This window comes from Mustela erminea, chromosome 20 (assembly GCF_009829155.1).
Source record: "Mustela erminea isolate mMusErm1 chromosome 20, mMusErm1.Pri, whole genome shotgun sequence".
In the NCBI taxonomy this organism is placed as follows: Eukaryota; Metazoa; Chordata; class Mammalia; order Carnivora; family Mustelidae; genus Mustela; species Mustela erminea.
Genome location: NC_045633.1, coordinates 21,138,722 through 21,158,416, shown reverse-complemented (window position 1 = coordinate 21,158,416; position 19,695 = coordinate 21,138,722). Strand labels below are relative to the sequence as shown.

At 49.8% G+C, this 19,695-nt stretch overlaps 1 protein-coding gene across 2 annotated transcripts in view; it reads right to left on the bottom strand.

Annotated features, from left to right (window-relative positions):
• The window catches only part of TRAP1 (TNF receptor associated protein 1), a 50,853-nt gene extending 34,275 nt beyond the window's left edge, over nucleotides 1-16,578 (bottom strand). Inside the window, exon 1 of one of the 2 annotated variants that reach the window (XM_032326771.1) lies at nucleotides 16,438-16,578. In XM_032326771.1, the coding sequence (XP_032182662.1) occupies nucleotides 16,438-16,513 (76 nt within the window). In that variant the 5' untranslated portion in view covers nucleotides 16,514-16,578. The remainder of the gene's footprint in view (nucleotides 1-16,437) is intronic. The other variant, XM_032326772.1, reaches the window with a different exon arrangement.
• Between the last annotated feature and the right edge of the window lie 3,117 nt (nucleotides 16,579-19,695).

The following is a 19,695-nucleotide window of genomic DNA, read 5'->3' as shown; positions in this document are numbered from 1 at the left end:
ATTTCCTGGAAAGGGCAGAGAGTAAATATTTTAGGCCTTCTGGGTCCTGTGGTCTCTCTTGCTCAACTCTGCCATTACAGCAGGAAAGTGGCCACAAACATGTGAAAGTATAAGCATGCCTGGGCCCCAATAAAACTTTATTTACAAAAACAGGCAGTGGGCCTAACCCAACTCACAGGCCTTAGCTTACAGAACCTTGGGTGAACTACAAAGGAAAAAAGACTGGTATAGCTGACAAAATTAAGATTAAGAACTTCCGTTCATCAAAAACACAAAACATGGGGCACCAGTCATTAAGCGTCTGCCTTCGGCTCAGGTCATGATCCCAGGGTCCTGTGATCCAGCCCCGCATCAGGCTCCCTGCTCATAGGAGGCCTGCTTCTCCCTCTCCCACTCCCCCTGCTTGTGTTCCCTCTCTTGCTGTGTCTCTCTCCATCAAATAAATAAATAAAATCTTTTTAAAAAAGGAGGGGGGCACCTGGGTGGCTCAGTCAGTTAAGCATCTGCTTTCGGCTCAGGTCACGATCCCAGGGTCCTGTGACTGAGCCCCATGTTGGGCTCCGTGCTCAACGGAGAGTCTGCTTCTCCTTCTGGCTCTGCCTTTCCCACACTTTACCCCTTGATCTCCAGTGCATGTTCTCCCTCTCCCTCTCAAATAATCTAAAACCAAAACCAAACAAAAACAGAGGCCAGGATGAAAGTGGAGCAGTGAGCCGCACCTCCCTGGTGTGGTGAGAGGGAGAACACATTTCCAGCCAATCGTTACTGGATGACAAAGGATAAAGTGATAGAAGATTAGTGCCCATAAAGAATTATACAAAAATACATGGGCGCCTGGGTGGCTCAGTGGGTAAAGCCGCTGCCTTCGGCTCGGGTCATGATCTCAGGGTCCTGGGATCGAGTCCCGCACCGGGCTCTCTGCTCAGCAGGGAGCCTGCTTCCTCCTCTCTCTCTCTCTGCCTGCCTCTCTGCCTACTTGTGATCTCTCTCTGTCAAATAAATAAATAAATAAATCTTAAAAAAAAAAAAAGAATTATACAAAAATACATAATAAGAAAAGTCAACTAATCCAGAAGAAAATACTGGGGCAAAAGACATGAATAGCATTTCACAGAAATGGAATAAATAGTCAATAAACCATGGAAAGAAGATGCTCAATTTCATTACCAATTCATCAAAGTGAATTAAAATCACGACTGAAACATCACTTTGTAACCATCAAATTCACAAATGGTTAAAATGTTTGAAAACAGGGCGCCTGGGTGGCTCAGTGGGTTAAAGCCTCTGCCTTTGGCTCAGGTCATGATCCCAGGGTCCTGGGATCGAGCCCCACTTCGGGCTCTCTGCTTGGCGGGGAGCCTGCTTTCTCCTCTCTCTCTGCCTACGTCTCTGCCTATTTGTGATCTCTGTCTGTCAAATCAATAAATAAAATCTTAAAAAAAATAAACCAAAAAAAAAAAAAATGTTTGAAAACCCTGAGTGTCGGTGAGGACCTGGCACAGCAGCAACTCCCTCTCGCAGAGCTGGGGAAACGTACCGAAGGACCCACACAGGAAAACCGTCACAACTGTGCGGTAACAACACATCGTAAACCCAGCAACCTCACTCAGGTCACAGCCCAGAGAACCACGCGTGTCCGCGAGGCAGGATGCCTGCGGTCGCCACACGTAAGTCACACATCTGTACCCAGGGGGACCAAGAGCGGTGGCATCTTCCCACCATGAGGGTTACGGGACAATGACACGAATCATCTCACAGACAATCCCGCACCACTGAGTGGGACGGTCAGTCCATGAACTTCCTGATGTGCATCTTGTAATCAAACACATGGTCACAAGACAGCATTCAACACTCTCCAGACCGGCAAAGACTGTCAGTCAGTCTGAAGATACCAAGGACTGGAGGGGCCTGTGGGGCGAAGGGGGCTCATACACCCCTGATGTGGGCCAACAGCGACAAGACTCTTTCTGGGAGCTAACTGTGTGTTGCTTAGTAAAGCAGGACCACACCGAAGGATCCAGCAGCTCTGTGTAAGAGCCCGAGAGCAGTCCGACGTAAAGCAACGAAGGTGTATGAGCACAATGGAACGAACAGCAAGAACCACGGAGCTACACTGTTAGCACGGCTAAAGCTAAGAAAACAGAATGTTGACCCGAGAAAGGCCCAGCAGACACAGTATGATTTTAACATGCTGTGTGCGTGTATGTACAAAATTGGGTACACACATCTCCATTCACCCAGAAGTATAAAGCAAAGGAATAAAACCCCAAAAATTCAGGTCAGCAGTTACCTCTAGGAGAGAGAGAAAGGCATGCCTCGGGGAGGAGCACATGGGCCTTCAGGGGACTGGTAAGTCCTACTCCTTACACTGGGTATTCCATGCTCACTGGATGCTTCTTCCTGAAGCGCACACACTCCTCTATGCGTTTCTTTGTAGGCCAAACGTCCATGGGGGAAGCGGAGGGATGAAAGGAAAGCAAGCCCCCAGCTCTCCCGGTCACTGAACCTGCCCACAGAGAGGCCCTTATAGCCTCCTGGAACCCCGCCTGAACTAATAAGCAGGGGCTTCCCGCAGCGTCCCCCATGGGACCGAACGTGGCCAGGGCCGGCTCTCCCTGAAGCCCACACTGGAGGCCAGCCCGCAGGGGCGGATGGCAGGTAACTGCAGGAAAGAAGGGAAGCAGGCCGGGCCCGGCAGGTTCGGTGACTCAATACTCCCCGATCGAGGTCCCGACGTGGGCACCGTGCCCCAGCTCCGACCCCGGTTAACCTTCGCCAGCTCTGACGGAGGGGCAGACGCCCACACAATCGTGTTACTTCAGGGGCAACTTCCAGACAGTACTTCTGGTAGCCTGTGGGTGAGCCGCACAGGGCGGCAGGGACTGGCGTGACCCTGCAGAGGGATCTGGCCACACTGGTCAAGACGACAAATGCACACATCCTCTCACGTCTGGCAATTCTGCATGGGGACTCTACTCCCTGGATACATCCCACGCACTGGAACACGGTACAGAACAGCCTGGAAACCACCTACATGTCCTGCAGGGAGGATAGGACAGCACCATGGAGCCTCTCCTGGTGCTGAGGAGCCACTCCTAGACTCCTAACACTACCATGTGGCTGTTGGGGGCGGGGGGGAAGGAAGGCGGGAAGCTGTGAGGCTGTTACAGCACACCCTGCAGGGTCTGCTCAGTGACTAAAACACAGTGACAGGGACTCACCTGTACTTCCTGCGTTCACATGAATGCGGGCAGGTGTACAAGCGACTCCTAACCCAGACACCCTAGAAGGGCGAGGGCCAGGGCATGGAGAAGGGGACCTAGCTGAGAGCCAGACTTCTCGGTGCACACCTTTTCAGTCAAATGTTTAGTCACAGGCACCTGGGTGGCTAAGTGGGTTAAAGCCTCTGCCGTCAGCTCAGGTCATGATCTCAGGGTCCTGGGATCAAGTCCCGCATTGGGCTCTCTGCTCAGCAGGGGGCCTGCTTCCCTTCCTCTCTCTCTGCCTGCCTCTCTGCCTACTTGTGATCTGTCTGTCAATAAATAAATAAATACAAATATTTAAAAAAGAAAAAAATGTTTAGTCACTTAAAATTAACAATAAACTCTTTTTTAAAAAATTAATTTGAGAGAGAGCACGAGAGACAGCATAAGCAAGGTGAGGGGCGGAGGGACTAGATCCCCCTGCACCACTGAGCAGGGAGCCCAACATGGGGCTCAATCCCAGGACCCTGGGCTCATGACCTGAGCGGAAGGCAGATTTTTAACCGGCTGAGCCACCCAGGTGCCCTATAATTAACACTAAACTCTTTAAGTGGCCATCACAAAAGAGCCAGCCCCTTCTCAACAACTGTCAATGCTGGGGTCACGCACAGGCCCGTACAGATAAACCAGATGAGGATCCAGAGTAGAAGCCCCCGGAAGGGCCAGGCGACAATGACCAGGTTGATGGTCGGCCGCAGTGGGGGGGGGGGGGAATATATATATATATATAAACGAACACTGTGACACAGAAAAATGAGGTAATCTGTGTGCCAAGTGTCCCGACGCTACATCATCTCTGAGATACATTAAGAAATAAACCTGGCCCAGGACAGTGGTCTGCAGATGCTCCCATGATACTTAAACACGTATGTACGTGTACACATACATGGACATTATTCTCACACACCAAATGTATCTTTGCAAGGCCACAAAGAACCTGGCTAAGGGGGTTGCCATCAGGAGAGTAACTGGTGTGTGAGGGTAGCAGTGACAGAAAGGTGCTTTTCGGTGCACACACCTGTGTGCCATTTGAGTTCCTTGCTGTATCTATGACCTATTCATAAAATAGCCTACCTATAAAAATAATAAAAACACACTAAAAAAATTTACTAGGCACATAAAACACATCTACAAAGGGATCAAAAAAGCTCAGCTATTAACACATCCCTATCAAAACACCAATTTTTTTCAAGGAAATGGAACAAATAATCCTAAAATTTATATGGAATCAGAAAAGACCCCCAAATAGCCAGGGAAATGTTGAAAAAGAAAACCAAAGTCGGTGGCATCACAGTTCTAGACTTTAAATTCTATTACAAAGCTGTAATCAAGACAGTATGGTACAGGCACAAAAACACACACAGATCTATGGAACAGGATAGAGAGCTCAGAAATGGACCCTCAACAATATGGTCAACTAATCTTCCACAAAGCAGGAAAGAATGTCCAATGGAAAAAAGTCTCTTCAACAAATGGTGCCAGGAAAATTGGACAGCCACATGCGGAAGAATGAAACTGAACCATTTCCTTACACCACACACAAAAATAGACTCAAAACGGGTGAAAGACCTCAATGTGAGAAAGGAATCTACCCAAATCCTTGAGGAGAACACAGGCAGCAACCTCTTCCACCCCAGCCACAGCAACTTCTTCTCAGAAATATCGCCAAAGGCAAGGGAAGCAAGGGCAAAAATGAACTACTGGGACTTCATCAAGATCAAAAGCTTCTGCACAGCAAAGGAAACAGTCAACCAAACTGAAAGACAACTGACAGAATGGGAGAAGATACTTGCAAATGACATATCAGATAAAGAACTAGTATCCAAAATATATAAAGAAGTTATCAAACTCAACACCCAAAGAACAAATAATCCAATCAAGAAATGGGCAGAGGACATGAGCAGACATAAATGCAAAGAAGACATCCAGATGGCCAACAGACACGTGAAAAAGTGCTCAATGTCATTTGGCATCAGGGAAATACAAATCAAAACCACAGTGATGTGCCACCTCACACCAGTCAGAATGGCTAAAATTAACAAGTCAGGAAACAACAGGTGTTGCCAAGGATGCAGAGAAAAGGGAATCCTCCTATACTGTTGGTGGAAATCCAATCTGCAGCTACTCTGGAAAACAGATGGAGGTGCCTTATAAAGTTGAAAATAGAGCTACCCTATGACCCAGCAATCGCACTACTGGGTATTTACCCTAAAGATACGATGCAGTGATCCGAAGGGGCACATGTACCCGAATGTTTACAGCAGCAATGTCCACAACAGCCAAACTATGGAAAGTACCTAGACGTCCATCAACAGATGAATGGATAAAGATGTGGTGCATATATACAATGGGATATTACGCAGCCATCAAAAAACCCGAAATATTGCCATTTGCAACGAAGTGGATGGAACTAGAGAGTACTATGTTAAATGAAATAAGTAAATCAGAGAAAGACAATTATCATATGATCTCTCTGATATGAGGAATTTGAGAGGCAGGGTGGGGGGTCGTGGGGGGCAGGGAGGGAAAAAGTGAAACAAGATGGGACCAGGGAGGGAGACAAACCGTAAGAGACTCTTAATCTCAGGAAAACAAACTGAGGGGTGCTGGGGTGGGGGTGGGGGACAGGATGGCTAGGTTATGGACATTGTGGAGGGTATGGGTTATGGTAAATGCTGTGAATTGTGTAAGACTGATTATTCACAGACCTGTACCCCTGGAGCATATAATACATTATACGTTAATAAAAATAAATAAAATAAATTTTTTAAAAAAGAAAAAAGCTCAGAGAAATGTCCCTGGATAGGAAGAGTAAATATTTAAAAACATCACTTCCCTGGGCAGCTGGCTGGCTCAGGTGGTGAAGAGTATGGCTCGTATATCTCAGGGTTATGAGCCTGAGTCTCATACTGGGCATAAAAGTTATTTAAAATAAACAAACAAATAAAGACAAAAATTGGTCTTAAAATAAACCTGTATTTTTAAAAAGATTTTGTTTATTTATCTGACAGAGAAAGAGAGAGATCACAAGTAGGCAGAGAGCCTAGTGTGATGCGGGACTTGATCCCAGGACCCCGAGATCATGACCTGAGCCGAAGGCAGAGGCTTAACCCACTGAGCCACCCAGGTGTCCCAAATAAACCTGTATTTTTTTAACACGAGCCCAGTGAAAACTCAATTTTAAATTATTCAACCTAATTCTAAAATTCATATGGAAAACTAAACTTTTGCATGAATAGACAAGATTTTTTAAAACAATGAGGAAAGACTATTAACTGTGTTAAGCACATTAACTTAAAGCTACCATATTAAAATTAATTTCCTCTTTCAATTTATTTTTTTTTAAAGATTTTATTTATTTATTTGACAGAGAGAGATCACAAGTAGGCAGAGAGGCAGGCAGAGAGAGAGGAGGAAGCAGGCTCCCTGCTGAGCAGAGAGCCCGATGCGGGACTCGATCCCAGGACCCTGAGATCATGACCTGAGCCGAAGGCAGCGGCTTAACCCACTGAGCCACCCAGGCGCCCTCCTCTTTCAATTATTATATAAAAAATTGCAGATGGGCTATAAAAGTGAAAATAAAGGGGTGCCTGGGTGGCTCAGTGGGTTAAGCCGCTGCCTTCGGCTCAGGTCATGATCTCAGGGTCCTGGGATCGAGCCCCACATCGGGCTCTCTGCTCAGCAGGGAGCCTGCTTCCTCTTCTCTCTCTGCCTGCCTCTCTGCCTGCTTGTCATCTCTCTCTGTCAAATAAACAAATAAAATCTTTAAAAAAAAAAAAAGTGAAAATAAAAAAGTTAGAAATACTTGAAGTAAACATAAGAGCTATTTTTAAAAACTATTTTCTTTATTTATTTGACACAGAGAGACCAACCACGAGCAGGTGGGACAGTAGGCAGAGGGAGAGGGAAAAGCAGGCTGCCTCTCTGAGCAAGGGGGTCCCGATTCGGGACTTGATCCCAGGACCCCGGGATCATGACCAAGCAGAAGGCAGGTGCTTCACTGACTGAGCCACCCAGGCACTCCATAAGAGGTATTTTAAGAAGCGCTTTTGGGGGTGGGGGTGGGGCTGGGTGGCTCAGTTGGTGAAGCCTCTGCCTTCAGCTCAGGTCATGATCTCAGGGTCCTGGGATTGAGCTCCACATCAGGGTCCCTGCTCAATGGGGGGTCTGCTTCTCCATCTCCCTCAGCCACTCCCCCTACTTGTGCGCGCGCGCGCTCTCTCTCTCCCCCCCCTCCTTCTCTGTCACATAAATAAATACAATCTTGGGGGTGGGAAGAAGGAAAAAATCAATCTCCAGAAACCTACAGACTCAATTTCCGGGAGCCCTAACATCATTCTCCCCTTACTAGGATATAATCTCTTACATAATCAGTCACTCCTCATCCCCCAGTGCAGCTCCCTCTGCCCACAGGTCCTGTCCCCATGCTTTAATAAAACCACCACTTTGCAACAAAGACGTCTCAAGAATCCTTTTTTGGCCACCGGCTCTGGACCTCAACACTCCAAAGTACATCATGATCACCTGTGGTTTTCATTCCAGCCTCTGGAGGGGATACGAGGTAACCCCTCAAGATTTGCCTTTCTTACCAATAATGATCATTCTGACATCTTTTTCTCTAATGACTTAAGGGGAAATGATTTCTAAACAAAATACATAACCCAAGAACCATAAATTTATGGAGCACACAAAAATTAAAATAAACAGAATCAATCATAAAAGTTCTCATCACTTGCTGGCCCCGTTGACAGAGCACACAACTCTTGATTTCAGGCTGTGAGTTTGAACCCCACACTGAGTGTAGAGATTACTTAAAAATACCAGAACATTTTAAAAAATAGGGTGCTGGGTGGCTCTGTTGGTTGGGCAGCTGCTTTCAGCTCAGGTCATGATCCTGAGGTCCCAGAATCAAGTCCCGAATTGGGCTCCCTGCTCCCTGGGGAATCTGCTTCCCCTTCTGACCCCCTCTCCTCTCATTCTCTCTCTCAAATAAATAAATAAAATCTTTAAAAATAAAAATAAAAGGGCGCCTGGGTGGCTCAGTGGGTTAAAGCCTCTGCCTTCGGCTCAGGTCATGATCTCAGGGTCCTAGGATCAAGCCCCGCATCAGGCTCTCTGCTCACAGGAGCCTGCTTCCCTGTCTCTCTCTCCCTGCCTGCCTCTATGCCCACTTCTGGTCTCTATCTGTCAAATAAATAAATAAAATCTTTTTTAAAAATAAATAAATAAAAATAAAAATAAAAACAATTTAATTTTAAAAATATATACACGGGTTGCCTGGTTGGTGCAGTCGGTAGAGTGTACAACCCTGGATCCCATACACACGGACAACTAGGAACAACCACGCTACGAAAAAACCAACTGCAGCGGGCAGACAGCAGAGGGCCAGCTTGCACACAGAAGGTCACTTACAGGTCTGTAACAAAAATGCCAGGAGCTTAACAGAACAAGGGCAATTCCCCAAAAGAGAAACACCAGTGACTCTGCATGAGACGCTTAACACACGCAGGACTGAAGAAAGGCGTGTGGAAACAGGACAGAATGTTTGCTGTCGGAGTAGCGGAGATTTTAAACTAATGGGAGACGCGCGCCAGGGAAGGTGTGACCAGCGGCAGGCGGTGTGGCCTGTAATTCCGGGAACCCGGGAACAGCCCGAATGCCCCTCGGGGAAGGGCCGAGCGCGGCGCCCACACAGGCGACGGCACAGCCGGCAGCGGCGGACAGGGACCCCAGATGCCGCGCAGGAAGGGCCCGAGAGGCCCGCTGGCCCACCCGGGGGCCCCCCTGTCGCTGCAGGGGCTTTGACGCACCGCTGCGCACTAAGGGAGGAAGGAGGTTATTTCCACGGTACCAACCAGTTCTGGAAAACAGCCCTACTTTCTCAGTAACAAAAACTTGGAAGGATTTTTCTCAGAAAACTCCCATAACCTCAGCCGGCTGCGGAACTCCGTGTGGCATCGCACCCACCCGCCACATCGCGGTCTGAGACTCGCACACCTCTGACCCAGCTCCCAGCTGTCCCCACAGCACGCCGGCCCGCGGCTGCCTCAGGACCCTGGCACAAGCCACTGCCTCGACTTGAGCCGCCCTTGTGCAACCCCCTTCCCCTTCCCCGCGGGCGGTCTCCCTGCCCCGTCTCTAGCAGGAGGCCTTCTGCTCTGCTCTCCTCCCCAGGCTCCGCACCGATGCTCACGCCACGTTACTCGTGTCCACCCCAGCACCACGCAGGCCAGGATTCGTGTCTGCCTCGTCCCCGGGGAGCACAGGAGGCAGCGGGATGGTTCCTGAACTGCTAGCACTACCCAACATGGGAGACATTCTTGGGGCTCACCTGGACCCTCTGCCGTCTGTCTTTCCCACACGATGCTGCAGTCAGAGCAGGCCCTCAACTAACACGTGGTTCTCTTCTCAGAAGGCACAGACGCTGAACTCAGACAGCTTCGCAGATTACAGGTCTAGACTGGTGACCCACCAATCTTGGTGGCTGGTTTTGAAATCACCGAATGTGGGTTAAACAAAAAAAAAAAAAAAAAAAGGAAAGAAAGAAATGGAGGGGCGCCCGGGTGACTCAGTCCATGAAGCAGCTGCCTTCAGCTCAGGTCATGATCTCAGGGTCCTGGGATGGAGCCCCGCACTGGGCTCCCTGCTCAGTGGCGAGTCTGCTCCCCCCAACCCCGCCACTCTGCCTACTTGTGCTCTCTGTCAAAAAAATCAATAAAATCTTAAAAAAAAAAAAAAAGAAAGAAAGAAACATCAACTCTCTAAATACAAAGAAACAAAACAACAAAAAAGAAGGCTTTAGTCACCGAAGACTATTCTTGCCCTCACTAACAACTCCTCTATTAATTTTTTAAAGATTTTATTTGAAAGAGCAACCGTGCACGTGTGCACATGTAGGCAGAGTGGCAGAGGCAGAGCAGAAGCAGCCTCCCGCTGAGCAAGGAGCCCGACGTGGGGCTCAATCATGACCTAAGCTGAAGGCAGATACCCAACCGACTAAGCCACCCAAGTGCCTCCCCTGCAACCCATCTTTCTCTTTTAAAAAAAATCTGCAGATGGGGCGCCTGAGTGGCTCAGTCTTTGAGCATCTGCCTTGACTCAGGTCATGATCCCAGGGTCCTGGGATCAAGCCCTGCATTGGGCTCCCTGCTTGGCGGGAAGCCTGCTTCTCCCTCTCCCACTCCTCCTGCTTGTGCTCTCTCTCGCTGTGTCTCTGTCAAATAAATAAACAAAATCTTTTAAAAAATAAAAATAAAAATATTAGAAATCTGCAACTAACAAGTTTTGTAATCTAGTTTCTAAGCCCACATCTGGAAACTGGCAGAGGAGGGAACATGGCCCCAGGAAGGCCTGATGAGCTACATAAGAGGAAAGAAAGCTAAAAACACAGCAACACCCAAACAGCAGTTTCCCTGTGGGGACACGTCATACATGGGAGTTGTCCTACCCCATGGCCCTCAAGGGCCTGTATGTTACTGGAGAAAACCACAGACTAACACAATGACCCTGAAAAGATCCAAGGAAGGTTCAGTTACATTCTGTCTGATGTATCTGTTTTAGAAAGACTTCCAATCATAACGGCTAAAATGAAATGTTTCACTTCTTTAAAAGTAAGCTTCATAAGCTCCGCTCTCCATAAGCTAGAGAATGTCGGTGTGTGTGAACACAGTGGCACTGAGCCGCGCTGGCTAGCTGACACATCCAGTTCCACCAGAAGGACGGAGACCTACTTGTTAATAGTGCTGCCATATAATCTGGGTTTTTAAATTTTATTTAATTTTTTTAAAGGTTTTTATTTATTTATTTGACAGACATAGATCACAGTAGGCAGAAAGGCAGCCAGAGACAGAGGGGGAAGCAGGCTTCAGCTGAGCAGAGAGCCCGATGCGGAACTAGATCCCAGAACCCTGAGATCATGACCTGAGCCGAAGGCAGAGGCTTAACCCACGGAGCCACCCAGGAACCCCGGGTTTTCTTTAATACTCGTTTTGGCTACCTCAAAATTAAGGGTGTGTTTTTTTTAATGTTCTAATCACATATCTTGATTATATGGCTCCTAAATAACGGAACCGCTCTTCAAATTAGTTAAGCCCATACCTTGGGAACACCTGAATTCCATTTACCTAATCTGTGGGAAGTCATCCGGGGGAAAAGCAGGGAGGGATGATGCCCAAGAAGACAGCGGATCTCTAAGCTACAACTTTCACGGTCTATCATTCCCAGTGGCTTTAGGAGCCGTATCAGAAATGAAACCCCAAAACTGATTTTGCCAAATGCTACAGAATTTCCTTGTAGAGTAAGCAAACAGCAGCTTCCTAGTAAAAGTCGAGTCTTCCGTATCCAGACCCAGGTCAAAATCCCAGGGTCCTGGGATCAAACCCCACTGGGCTCCTTGCTCAGCAGGAGCCTGCCTCTCCCTCTCCCTCTGACTGCTGCTCCCCCTGCTTGTTCTATCAAAAAAATAAATAAAATCTTAAAAAAAAAAAAAAAAAGAAAGAAAGAAAGAAAAGAAAAATTCTAGCTGGCTACACCGAAGGCAAAGCCTCTGGCTTTGAACGAAAACATTTCACCAGAGTGTGAACTGGATACACTTTGCTGATGCCAAGACAGTATTTTGGTTTGACACATGGACCACCAATGCTCCAGTCAGTCTCCCTACAGAAATCACCTTTATTACCTGGGATTGGACTTTGGGGGCAGAGCTGAGAAATGTTGGTTTCCCCTCAATCCAACTCCGGCCCCCCAACCCCGCCCCCCCCACCCCTTCAAGCAGCAATGGTCTCAACGCACAAGGACAGCAAACACTTAGGAGGTTTTTTTTTGGAGGGGCCTTAATTTTGGCCAACTACTCAGCTAGTAACTAGTAAGGTCTTTGCTAACCTATTACACTCGGGTTAGTCTTATCTTCTGCAGGTAACTCGGCCCTCTGGTCCTGCCAAAGCACCTCAAGTCCACGGCCCACCTGGTGGCTCCTGGGCAGCCGACCACACACCCCACACCCCGGGCCTGGTGCCTCACTGGTGCTGACCGAGGCCCCTGCACCGTGGCTTATAGAGGAGGCAAAGCCATTCGGGGTCTGAGCAGTTAAGGATCAAGCCTATTACCGATACGTTCTGTCAGCAACAGGAGAGCTGTTTCGCGGAGTGAGATCTGCTCCGCTCATCCTGCAGAGAGCCTGGGAACGCCAGCATTTGCCTCAAGTCTCATGACGGCTGCAACCGAGAACTGTGAGGGCACGAATTACACGGCATGGGCCCCCAAAGAGAGAGCAGATGGAAGAAACAGAAAAAATCAACAGGAAGATAAAAGCAGTAAATTTAAGACTGGGGCTGCACAAGGTCCAGGTGGGCTCGTTTGGGGAAATAAACCTGCTGGGCTGGAGCCCTACACCAAAGGGGGCAACCCCGCTCTTCAGACTCTTCTAGTGCTTGGGGCAGACTCCTCACCCCTTCGAAGTCTCACTTCTAAGTCAGAAAATTCCAGCACAGGCTCCAGCTTACAGAGACTGGAAAAGGTAGAAAACACTAACCTGAGACCAAACAAACAGTCCTACGGTGGCTGCCTCGTGATGGGGTCCTGGCGAGGCCAACAGTGAGAACAGCGTCCTCAAGAGCAGGACCAGGGCTCAGGAGCTGGGCCCACGGCCCCGTGAAAAGACCAACCCAGCACCCTCTCCACCTCAAAACACGATCATCTGCTTTTGGAGACCAGGCCTGTTGCTGACCTTTCAGGCCCATCATCTCTTCTTTGGGAGGCTTCCTTGTCTGTCTACCGGCAAATCCATTACTTCTGTTACTCATCAGAACTGGTGCAAATGTTTGATGGCAGTTTACATTTTTTACTATGAATGTTACATTTTCCAGATTACCCAGGCTCTGACAGCTCTACTCTTAATAATAACTACCTTCTACCAGTGGAAGGAATTACTGGTTGGTTCTCTACCACCAGTCACCTTGATTCACCAGGGACAATGCTGGAATCAGCCACCCACCTGGTCCTGAGCGCGTGCAGAAAATCAGGTGAGTGGCCCTCACAGTGCCTACAGCTGGGTTCGCCCCAAGTACTGGCCCATGTCTGGCCTTGTGACTAGCCTGACAGTTACAGGGAATGGCCCACAAGTTTACATGCAACAGAAGGGAAAGGACGTAATTTTCAGCCTCCTTCACCCTCACTCCCGTATATTCCCATTTCTTGTCAAACCCAGTCATTCAGTAGCACCTGATACCCTGCACCTGGTGCGAGACCAGGCTCATAACCCTCTCCTGTGAGATCCACTTGAGCAATCATCTGCACGTTTCTGCCCTCCCTGACTGGCCAAACAGGCCTCAGGAATGGCAATATGGCCCAGTACACTGCCTGGAAAACACATGCTCCCACTTAACCTATGACCCCAACAGCAGGGTCACATCATCTCTGAAGTCCCAGAGAGCATTCAAAATATGTTTTTTTTTTTTTCACGCAATCTCCACACCCAACGTGGGGCTCAAACTCAGAACCCCGAGGTCAAGAGTTGCATGCCTTGAGTGAGCCAGCCAGATGCCCCTCAAAATGTATTTGTTGAATAAACTAAGTAATGAGCAAAAATGAAAAATAAAAAGTCCACAAGCTGAGACTGTTTCACACCTCACAGAGCAGGGGGGGAAGGACTGGGAGGGTGACAAAGGCAGACTCTCAGATGTGAAGCTGAGCACATGCTAACATTTGGCAACACTCTCCCACCAACATAGGAAAAAAAAATACAGGTGAATTCTGAATTTTCTGTAGAGGTGACTTCTCTTATTCTCTTCCCCCCCACTGTATAAGATACATATTTTCTAGGCTAAACTCATCCATCCCTCAGTCCCTCTAAACAACTGTACCTTCATGACTGCCCACACGGGTGGGTATCAAGGGCATCTGCAATATGCCACGCTTCCAAAAGGTTCTCGATCTCAGATTCAAAGAAAAGACTGTGACAGAAGTTCAGAAGAAGAGGGACGCAGATTATTATGGGAAAGAGTTAAAAAATCAGAACAAAAACTTGCTGGGCTGAAAACCAGCACGTCTTCCCAGCAGAAGAGACACTATGTGGTACAAAGAATGATTTACAACACACACGGCTGGAACATCTTAGAACATGAACAAAAAAGAAAAAACCCTTAACCTCAAGAGAAAGGTAGGAAGAAAAAAAACAAAACCAAGTTAGCTACAAAAGAAACAATGAAATTAAGACTGCTCCTCTGTAACACAGATGCTAGAGAACAGCAGATCAATACCCTCACTCTTTGAAGAAAAATCATTTTGACCTGGAATACAGTACCCAGGAAACCTACTACACAGGATTGGGGCAAAATAAAATCTTTTAGACTCGGTGGAGCTTAGAAAATTTACAACCCAAAGACTTCTGCAAAATTAACACAAGGGTATACTCTTGTATGACAGGAAATAAATCCAATAAAGAAAGAAGATGGTGGGTACAAGCAAAAGTATAAAATTTAGTGTCAACATGCATTAACCAATACATTTTTTTTTTTTTTAGATTTTATTTATTTATTTGACAGAGAGAGATCACGAGTAGGCAGAGAGGGAGGCAGAGAGAGAGAGAGGAGGAAGCAGGCTCCTGCTGAGCAGAGAGCCCGATGCGGGACTCGATCCCAGGACCCCGAGATCATGACCCGAGCCGAAGGCAGTGGCTTAACCCACTGAGCCACCCAGGCGCCCAACCAATACATTTTTTAAAACTGTTTTAAAAAAAAGTAATACTGCACCAAAATTGAAAACTCAGGTAAAAGGAAAAGTGTAGGAGACGTGAAAAAGAAATTCACAGAAGATATAGAAATGGTCATTAAGCAAATGAAAACATTCTCACTACTATCCTTGGAGGACTTGCCTTGATACAGGCAGTCCCATTCCCTGTTAACGGGAAGGTAAACTGATAAAGCCTTTCTCCACAGCAATTTGGCAATGTCAGCTAACATTTCAAATACGCACAGACTCTGAACCATCGATTCTAAAACTCAGATTCTGGGGGCGCCTGGGTGGCTCAGTGGGTTAAAGCCTCTGCCTTCGGCTCAGGTCATGATCCCAGGGTCCTGGGATTGAGCCCGCATCTCAGCGGGGAGCCTGCTTCCCTTCCTCTCTCTCTCTCTCTGTCTCTCTGCCTTCTTGTGATCTCTGTCTGTCAAATAAATAAAATCCTTAAAAAAAAATTATAAAACTCAGATTCTGAAATTCTAAAGAAATGCCATACATGTGCCTCGAAGATTTAAATACTCGCCCATTCTACATAACAATGTAATGACGAAAACAAAAAACCATGGACATCAACTTTATTATGTTTATTATGTTTATTAACAGGACGGCTAAATAAACGGCCAAACTTCCACAACACAAGACACTACACAGCCACTGGAAAGCCACGGACGGGGGTTACAGACACAAAATGGGTAAGCTTTGCAGAGAACGTTAAAAACAGTTCAGGAGCAAACTACATATATGGGCTATGCCTTTTCACATAAAAACGGACACCTGTCCGCGTGTGTGAGTGTGTGCAGAGCCTCAAAAGAACGCTGTAACGTTTGCTCATGGCTTCTTCCGAGGGGAGAGTAAGAAAGCAGTTATGGTTATTCTTTTTTTTTTGCCATTTACTTGAGCACCTACCAATTTCAGGTCCTGGGAATGCGGGGGTCAAGAACCCAGAGTCCAGGGTAGACGCGGTTCTGCCCGGTTCGCGGCCGTGTCCCGGGCAGAGTGGGCACTCAGTGTTGTTCCCACATGCACACCACGGTGGAGACCAAGTGGCTTCTGCATCGCCCGGATATAACACAACTTGGGGGCGCGGAGCAATAGCAGCGCCACGAAGGGGCTTACACGGTCGCCCAGGTGAAGTTCGTCCCCACTCCCCGAAGACGCGCTCGGCTGCAGGAGCGAAGAGCCCTCGATCTCTCTGCCTCAAAACGAACCGGAGGGCTCGACGGGGAGAAGCCCCTGCAGGAGTCCCGCGGGCCGGGGCTCCACCCCGCTACCTGAGGGCGGGTGGGGGAGGAAACCCGGGCAGTCCGGCGACACCACGACGCTCCACGCTCGCCGCACAGGTGGCGCCTAAATCTCACAGAACCTCCGTGGCTCCACGGAGGAGGAAGCGCGCCCAGGACCTGGAGAGGAGAGGCCCGCCCGCCCACTCGTCGACCCTTACCTCTCGGGGCGGCAGCCAGGGCCGGCGCCCGCAGGCTGCGTCCCCACAGCAGCAACACCCGCAGCTCGCGCGCCATGTCCGTCCTCCCCGGCACCCGTGCAGCACGCGCGGCAGGGGCGGGGCGGGGCGGGGCGGGGCCTTCCTTGGACGCGGCGCGGTGACGTCACGGTGAGCGCAGGGCTGCCCAGCCCGCTGCCTGAGCCGGAGAGTGGGCGGGGGCCTGCGCAGCGCGGCCGTCGGCCCGCGCGGGGACAGTCGGGCCTGGGGGCGGGCCCCCCGTGACCTTGTGTCGCGTTGTCAAGGGCGACGGGAGGGGCCGCGGGGCACTCGCCCGCCAACAGGGCCTCACTTCGTGCATCCCTAAAATGGGGCTGACGTTCGCAGGACTGAGGCTGTGGTCGTCCCCCCGCTCCCCGGCCACTGGCCGAACCGAGGCGGGAGCGGAAGGGGAAGGGACGGACCTCAAGCTGGCCTTGTCCACTCCCGAGCGCGAACGCAGGAGCCGCCCCCACCGGCACAACCGGGCTTATTCCTTCCTTGTCTCGCGTCCTGGAGGTGGGGCTGAGGCCGAGACCCACCACTCCTTTTAATTAAGAAAAAAAAAAATTTTTTTTTTAAATTGAAGTATGGTTGACACACTAAGATTAGTTCCAGGTGTTGAACATAGTGATTCAGCAGCGCTGCAGCTTGTGCTGCTCTCACCATTCTGAGTGTAGCTGCTGTGGGTCACTACGCGACACGGGTACCCATCCCGTGACTGCAGTCGCTGTGCGATGCCGCTCCTGGCCCCGTCGACGCCCTTTGTCGCCCAGTGCTGCACCACGCAACTTGCAGGTTCTCTGACGCCGCCTGAAGTGAGGCCCCGGCGCCCCGTCCTCCACCCCCAAATGATTCTGAGGCTCACTGGAGACTCGTTACCAGAGCGAAAAAAGCTGCAGAAACGGAGGTGCTTTGGATTTGACCCGAGCTGCGAAGTCCAAAAGTCAGGGGAGGGTCCCTTTGGAGCCAGCACACAGCGGGGTGTTGGGAGGGGCCTTCTGGGACTCTTCCAGGTGGAAGGTGTGAAGGATGAGCCCCACCTGCCAGGCTTGTAATGTCAGGTGGGTGGACTCAGCTGTAAGAGCAGTTCTCTGATATTGGAGGAAGACTCCAGAAGCCTCCTCCCTGGCCCCCAAGGCAGCTGGATCACCCACTCTGCAGTCACCGTCCTCTCATGCCTCCCCAGCACACAAAATCAGTTCCAAACCCCTCAGCCTCCGGGCACTGCACAACCTCACACCTGCCTCTCTCCTTTCCCCACCATGCTCCAGACACAGGGAGCCTGTACCAGGCCAAGCCAGTCCAGTGTATCCCTGCAGCTGCTGGGCTGGGGGTTGGGGGGTACCTATGGGTCTCAGCCTCACCTTGTGTTTGTTATTTACCCAGGAAGTCTTCCATTATAAGAGCTGATACAGTGATCTATGAGGCGATAGATCTAGGTGGGGGAGCCCTTTATTTCGGAAGAAGCGGTCCTTGGCAAAGTGAAGAGGGAAACCTACACTTCACTTAAAGATGGGGGCACTTGAGCCGCCTGGGTGGCTCTAGTCGGTGGAAGGTGTGCTTCTTGGGGTTGTGGGTTTGAGCCCCACTTTGGGTGTTGAAATTACTTTAAAAAAAAAAAATCTTTAAGGCAAACAAAAAGCCTAAGGCAATTTCAAAGTCAAGGTGTGGTCCTTGGTCTCCTACAGCCTTGCTACTCCAAGTGGGCCCAGGCCTCACCCCGGAGCTCCTTCAAAACCTAGAAGCTCAGTCTGCCACCCCCTGCCCTGGCCCAGACTTACTAAATTGGGGTGTCAGCAAGAAGTCAGGTCTGCGGGTCAGAGCTGGGGAAGTGCCATCCTGAGCACAGGCCAGCAGCAGCGAGGATGTGTGCTCCCGAGGGCTGTGCTATCCTGGACCCTGACAAAGAGACATCTCCTCATTCCAAGCAGAAAGCCAGGTCAGTGCTCCGGCTTCAAGCCCTGGCGCCACCTTGCACCTTCCTCCGGTGGCTGATGGTGTCTCTGGGGGGAGTTCTCCAAGGGCTGGAGTCGGTGCCTAGGATCCGTTCAGTAAATGCTTTGCTGAGTAAGCCAGCCCGGTGCTCGGACAAGACCTGCGCGTTTCCCTGTTGCTGGAAGCAGCAGGCACACACCTGCTCTGGAGGGAAGGGGGCCTCGGCTCGGGGTCCTCTCATGTCCTTCCTGCCCTTTCTCACACTGGTGGACCTCTTCCCACAAGAGAACCCCTTTTCCTTACCCAGGAAACCAGAGACCAGAACGCCAGTGTCTAGAGGCTTGGGAACAGCCAGAACCGACTTCCCCGGAAGTTCAGAGGGTCCCCTGTGCTTCTGGCTGCAGAGGTCCAGCTCCCACAGGGGACACCCGTTCTGGCCGCTAAACACTGGGCAATTCTGGTTGCCTCCTGCGCAGAACCCTGCCCCCCCCCCCCCGCCCCGAGTCTTTTTCCTCTTTCTCTGCACCTGCAGACGTTGGTCTGGTCCCCACCACTCTCCCTCCCCGACCCACCAGCCTCCAGATGCTCAAATCGCGGCAGCACGTGAAACAACCCTCCCTCTTCTGAGACCCCCCCAAACCTGTCCCAGACGTGAGAGGTCCTGGGTGGGGTCAGAGACACCCACCTGGTGCAGGGAGCCCCGACACACCACCCTTCAACATCCTCCTAAGGGTGTCCTCTCTGGGCCTTTTCCTGAAGGACCACCCTCACCTGGAACATTCTCTAAACTGTGGGGAGCCATGCACTTGTGGATGGCAGTCACGTAGGTGACTAGGCCCAGGACAATGGGACTGTGAATGTTTAACCCAAGGAAATTGGGTGCGTTCATGGATGATGCTAATTCAATGCCTATAGTCATAGGTTGGGTATATTATTAACCTCATAAGTCATGGGATAGACACAGGACATGTAGAACAATGGGCACCTGCAGAGTCACGTAGATGTTCACGGGCACCTCACATGCTCTTCGATAAGGTCACCTGTAGGGTTTATGATTGGTGCATAGGTATAGCGCGTGATGTGATGTTTGATCCTTATGTAAGCTTTGGGACTATAATAGGGGGCTAAAATTGTGGTGCGGGGTTCCCGGATCAAGATATGTAGAAGACTGACAATAAAGAAGTTTGCCACTCAACCTCGTCTGCGGGTCGTTCTTGCGGGTCGAGAGCGACACTAAACATCACTACCAGCCTTGAGGATCTTCAAGTCTGAACTTTGCTGATC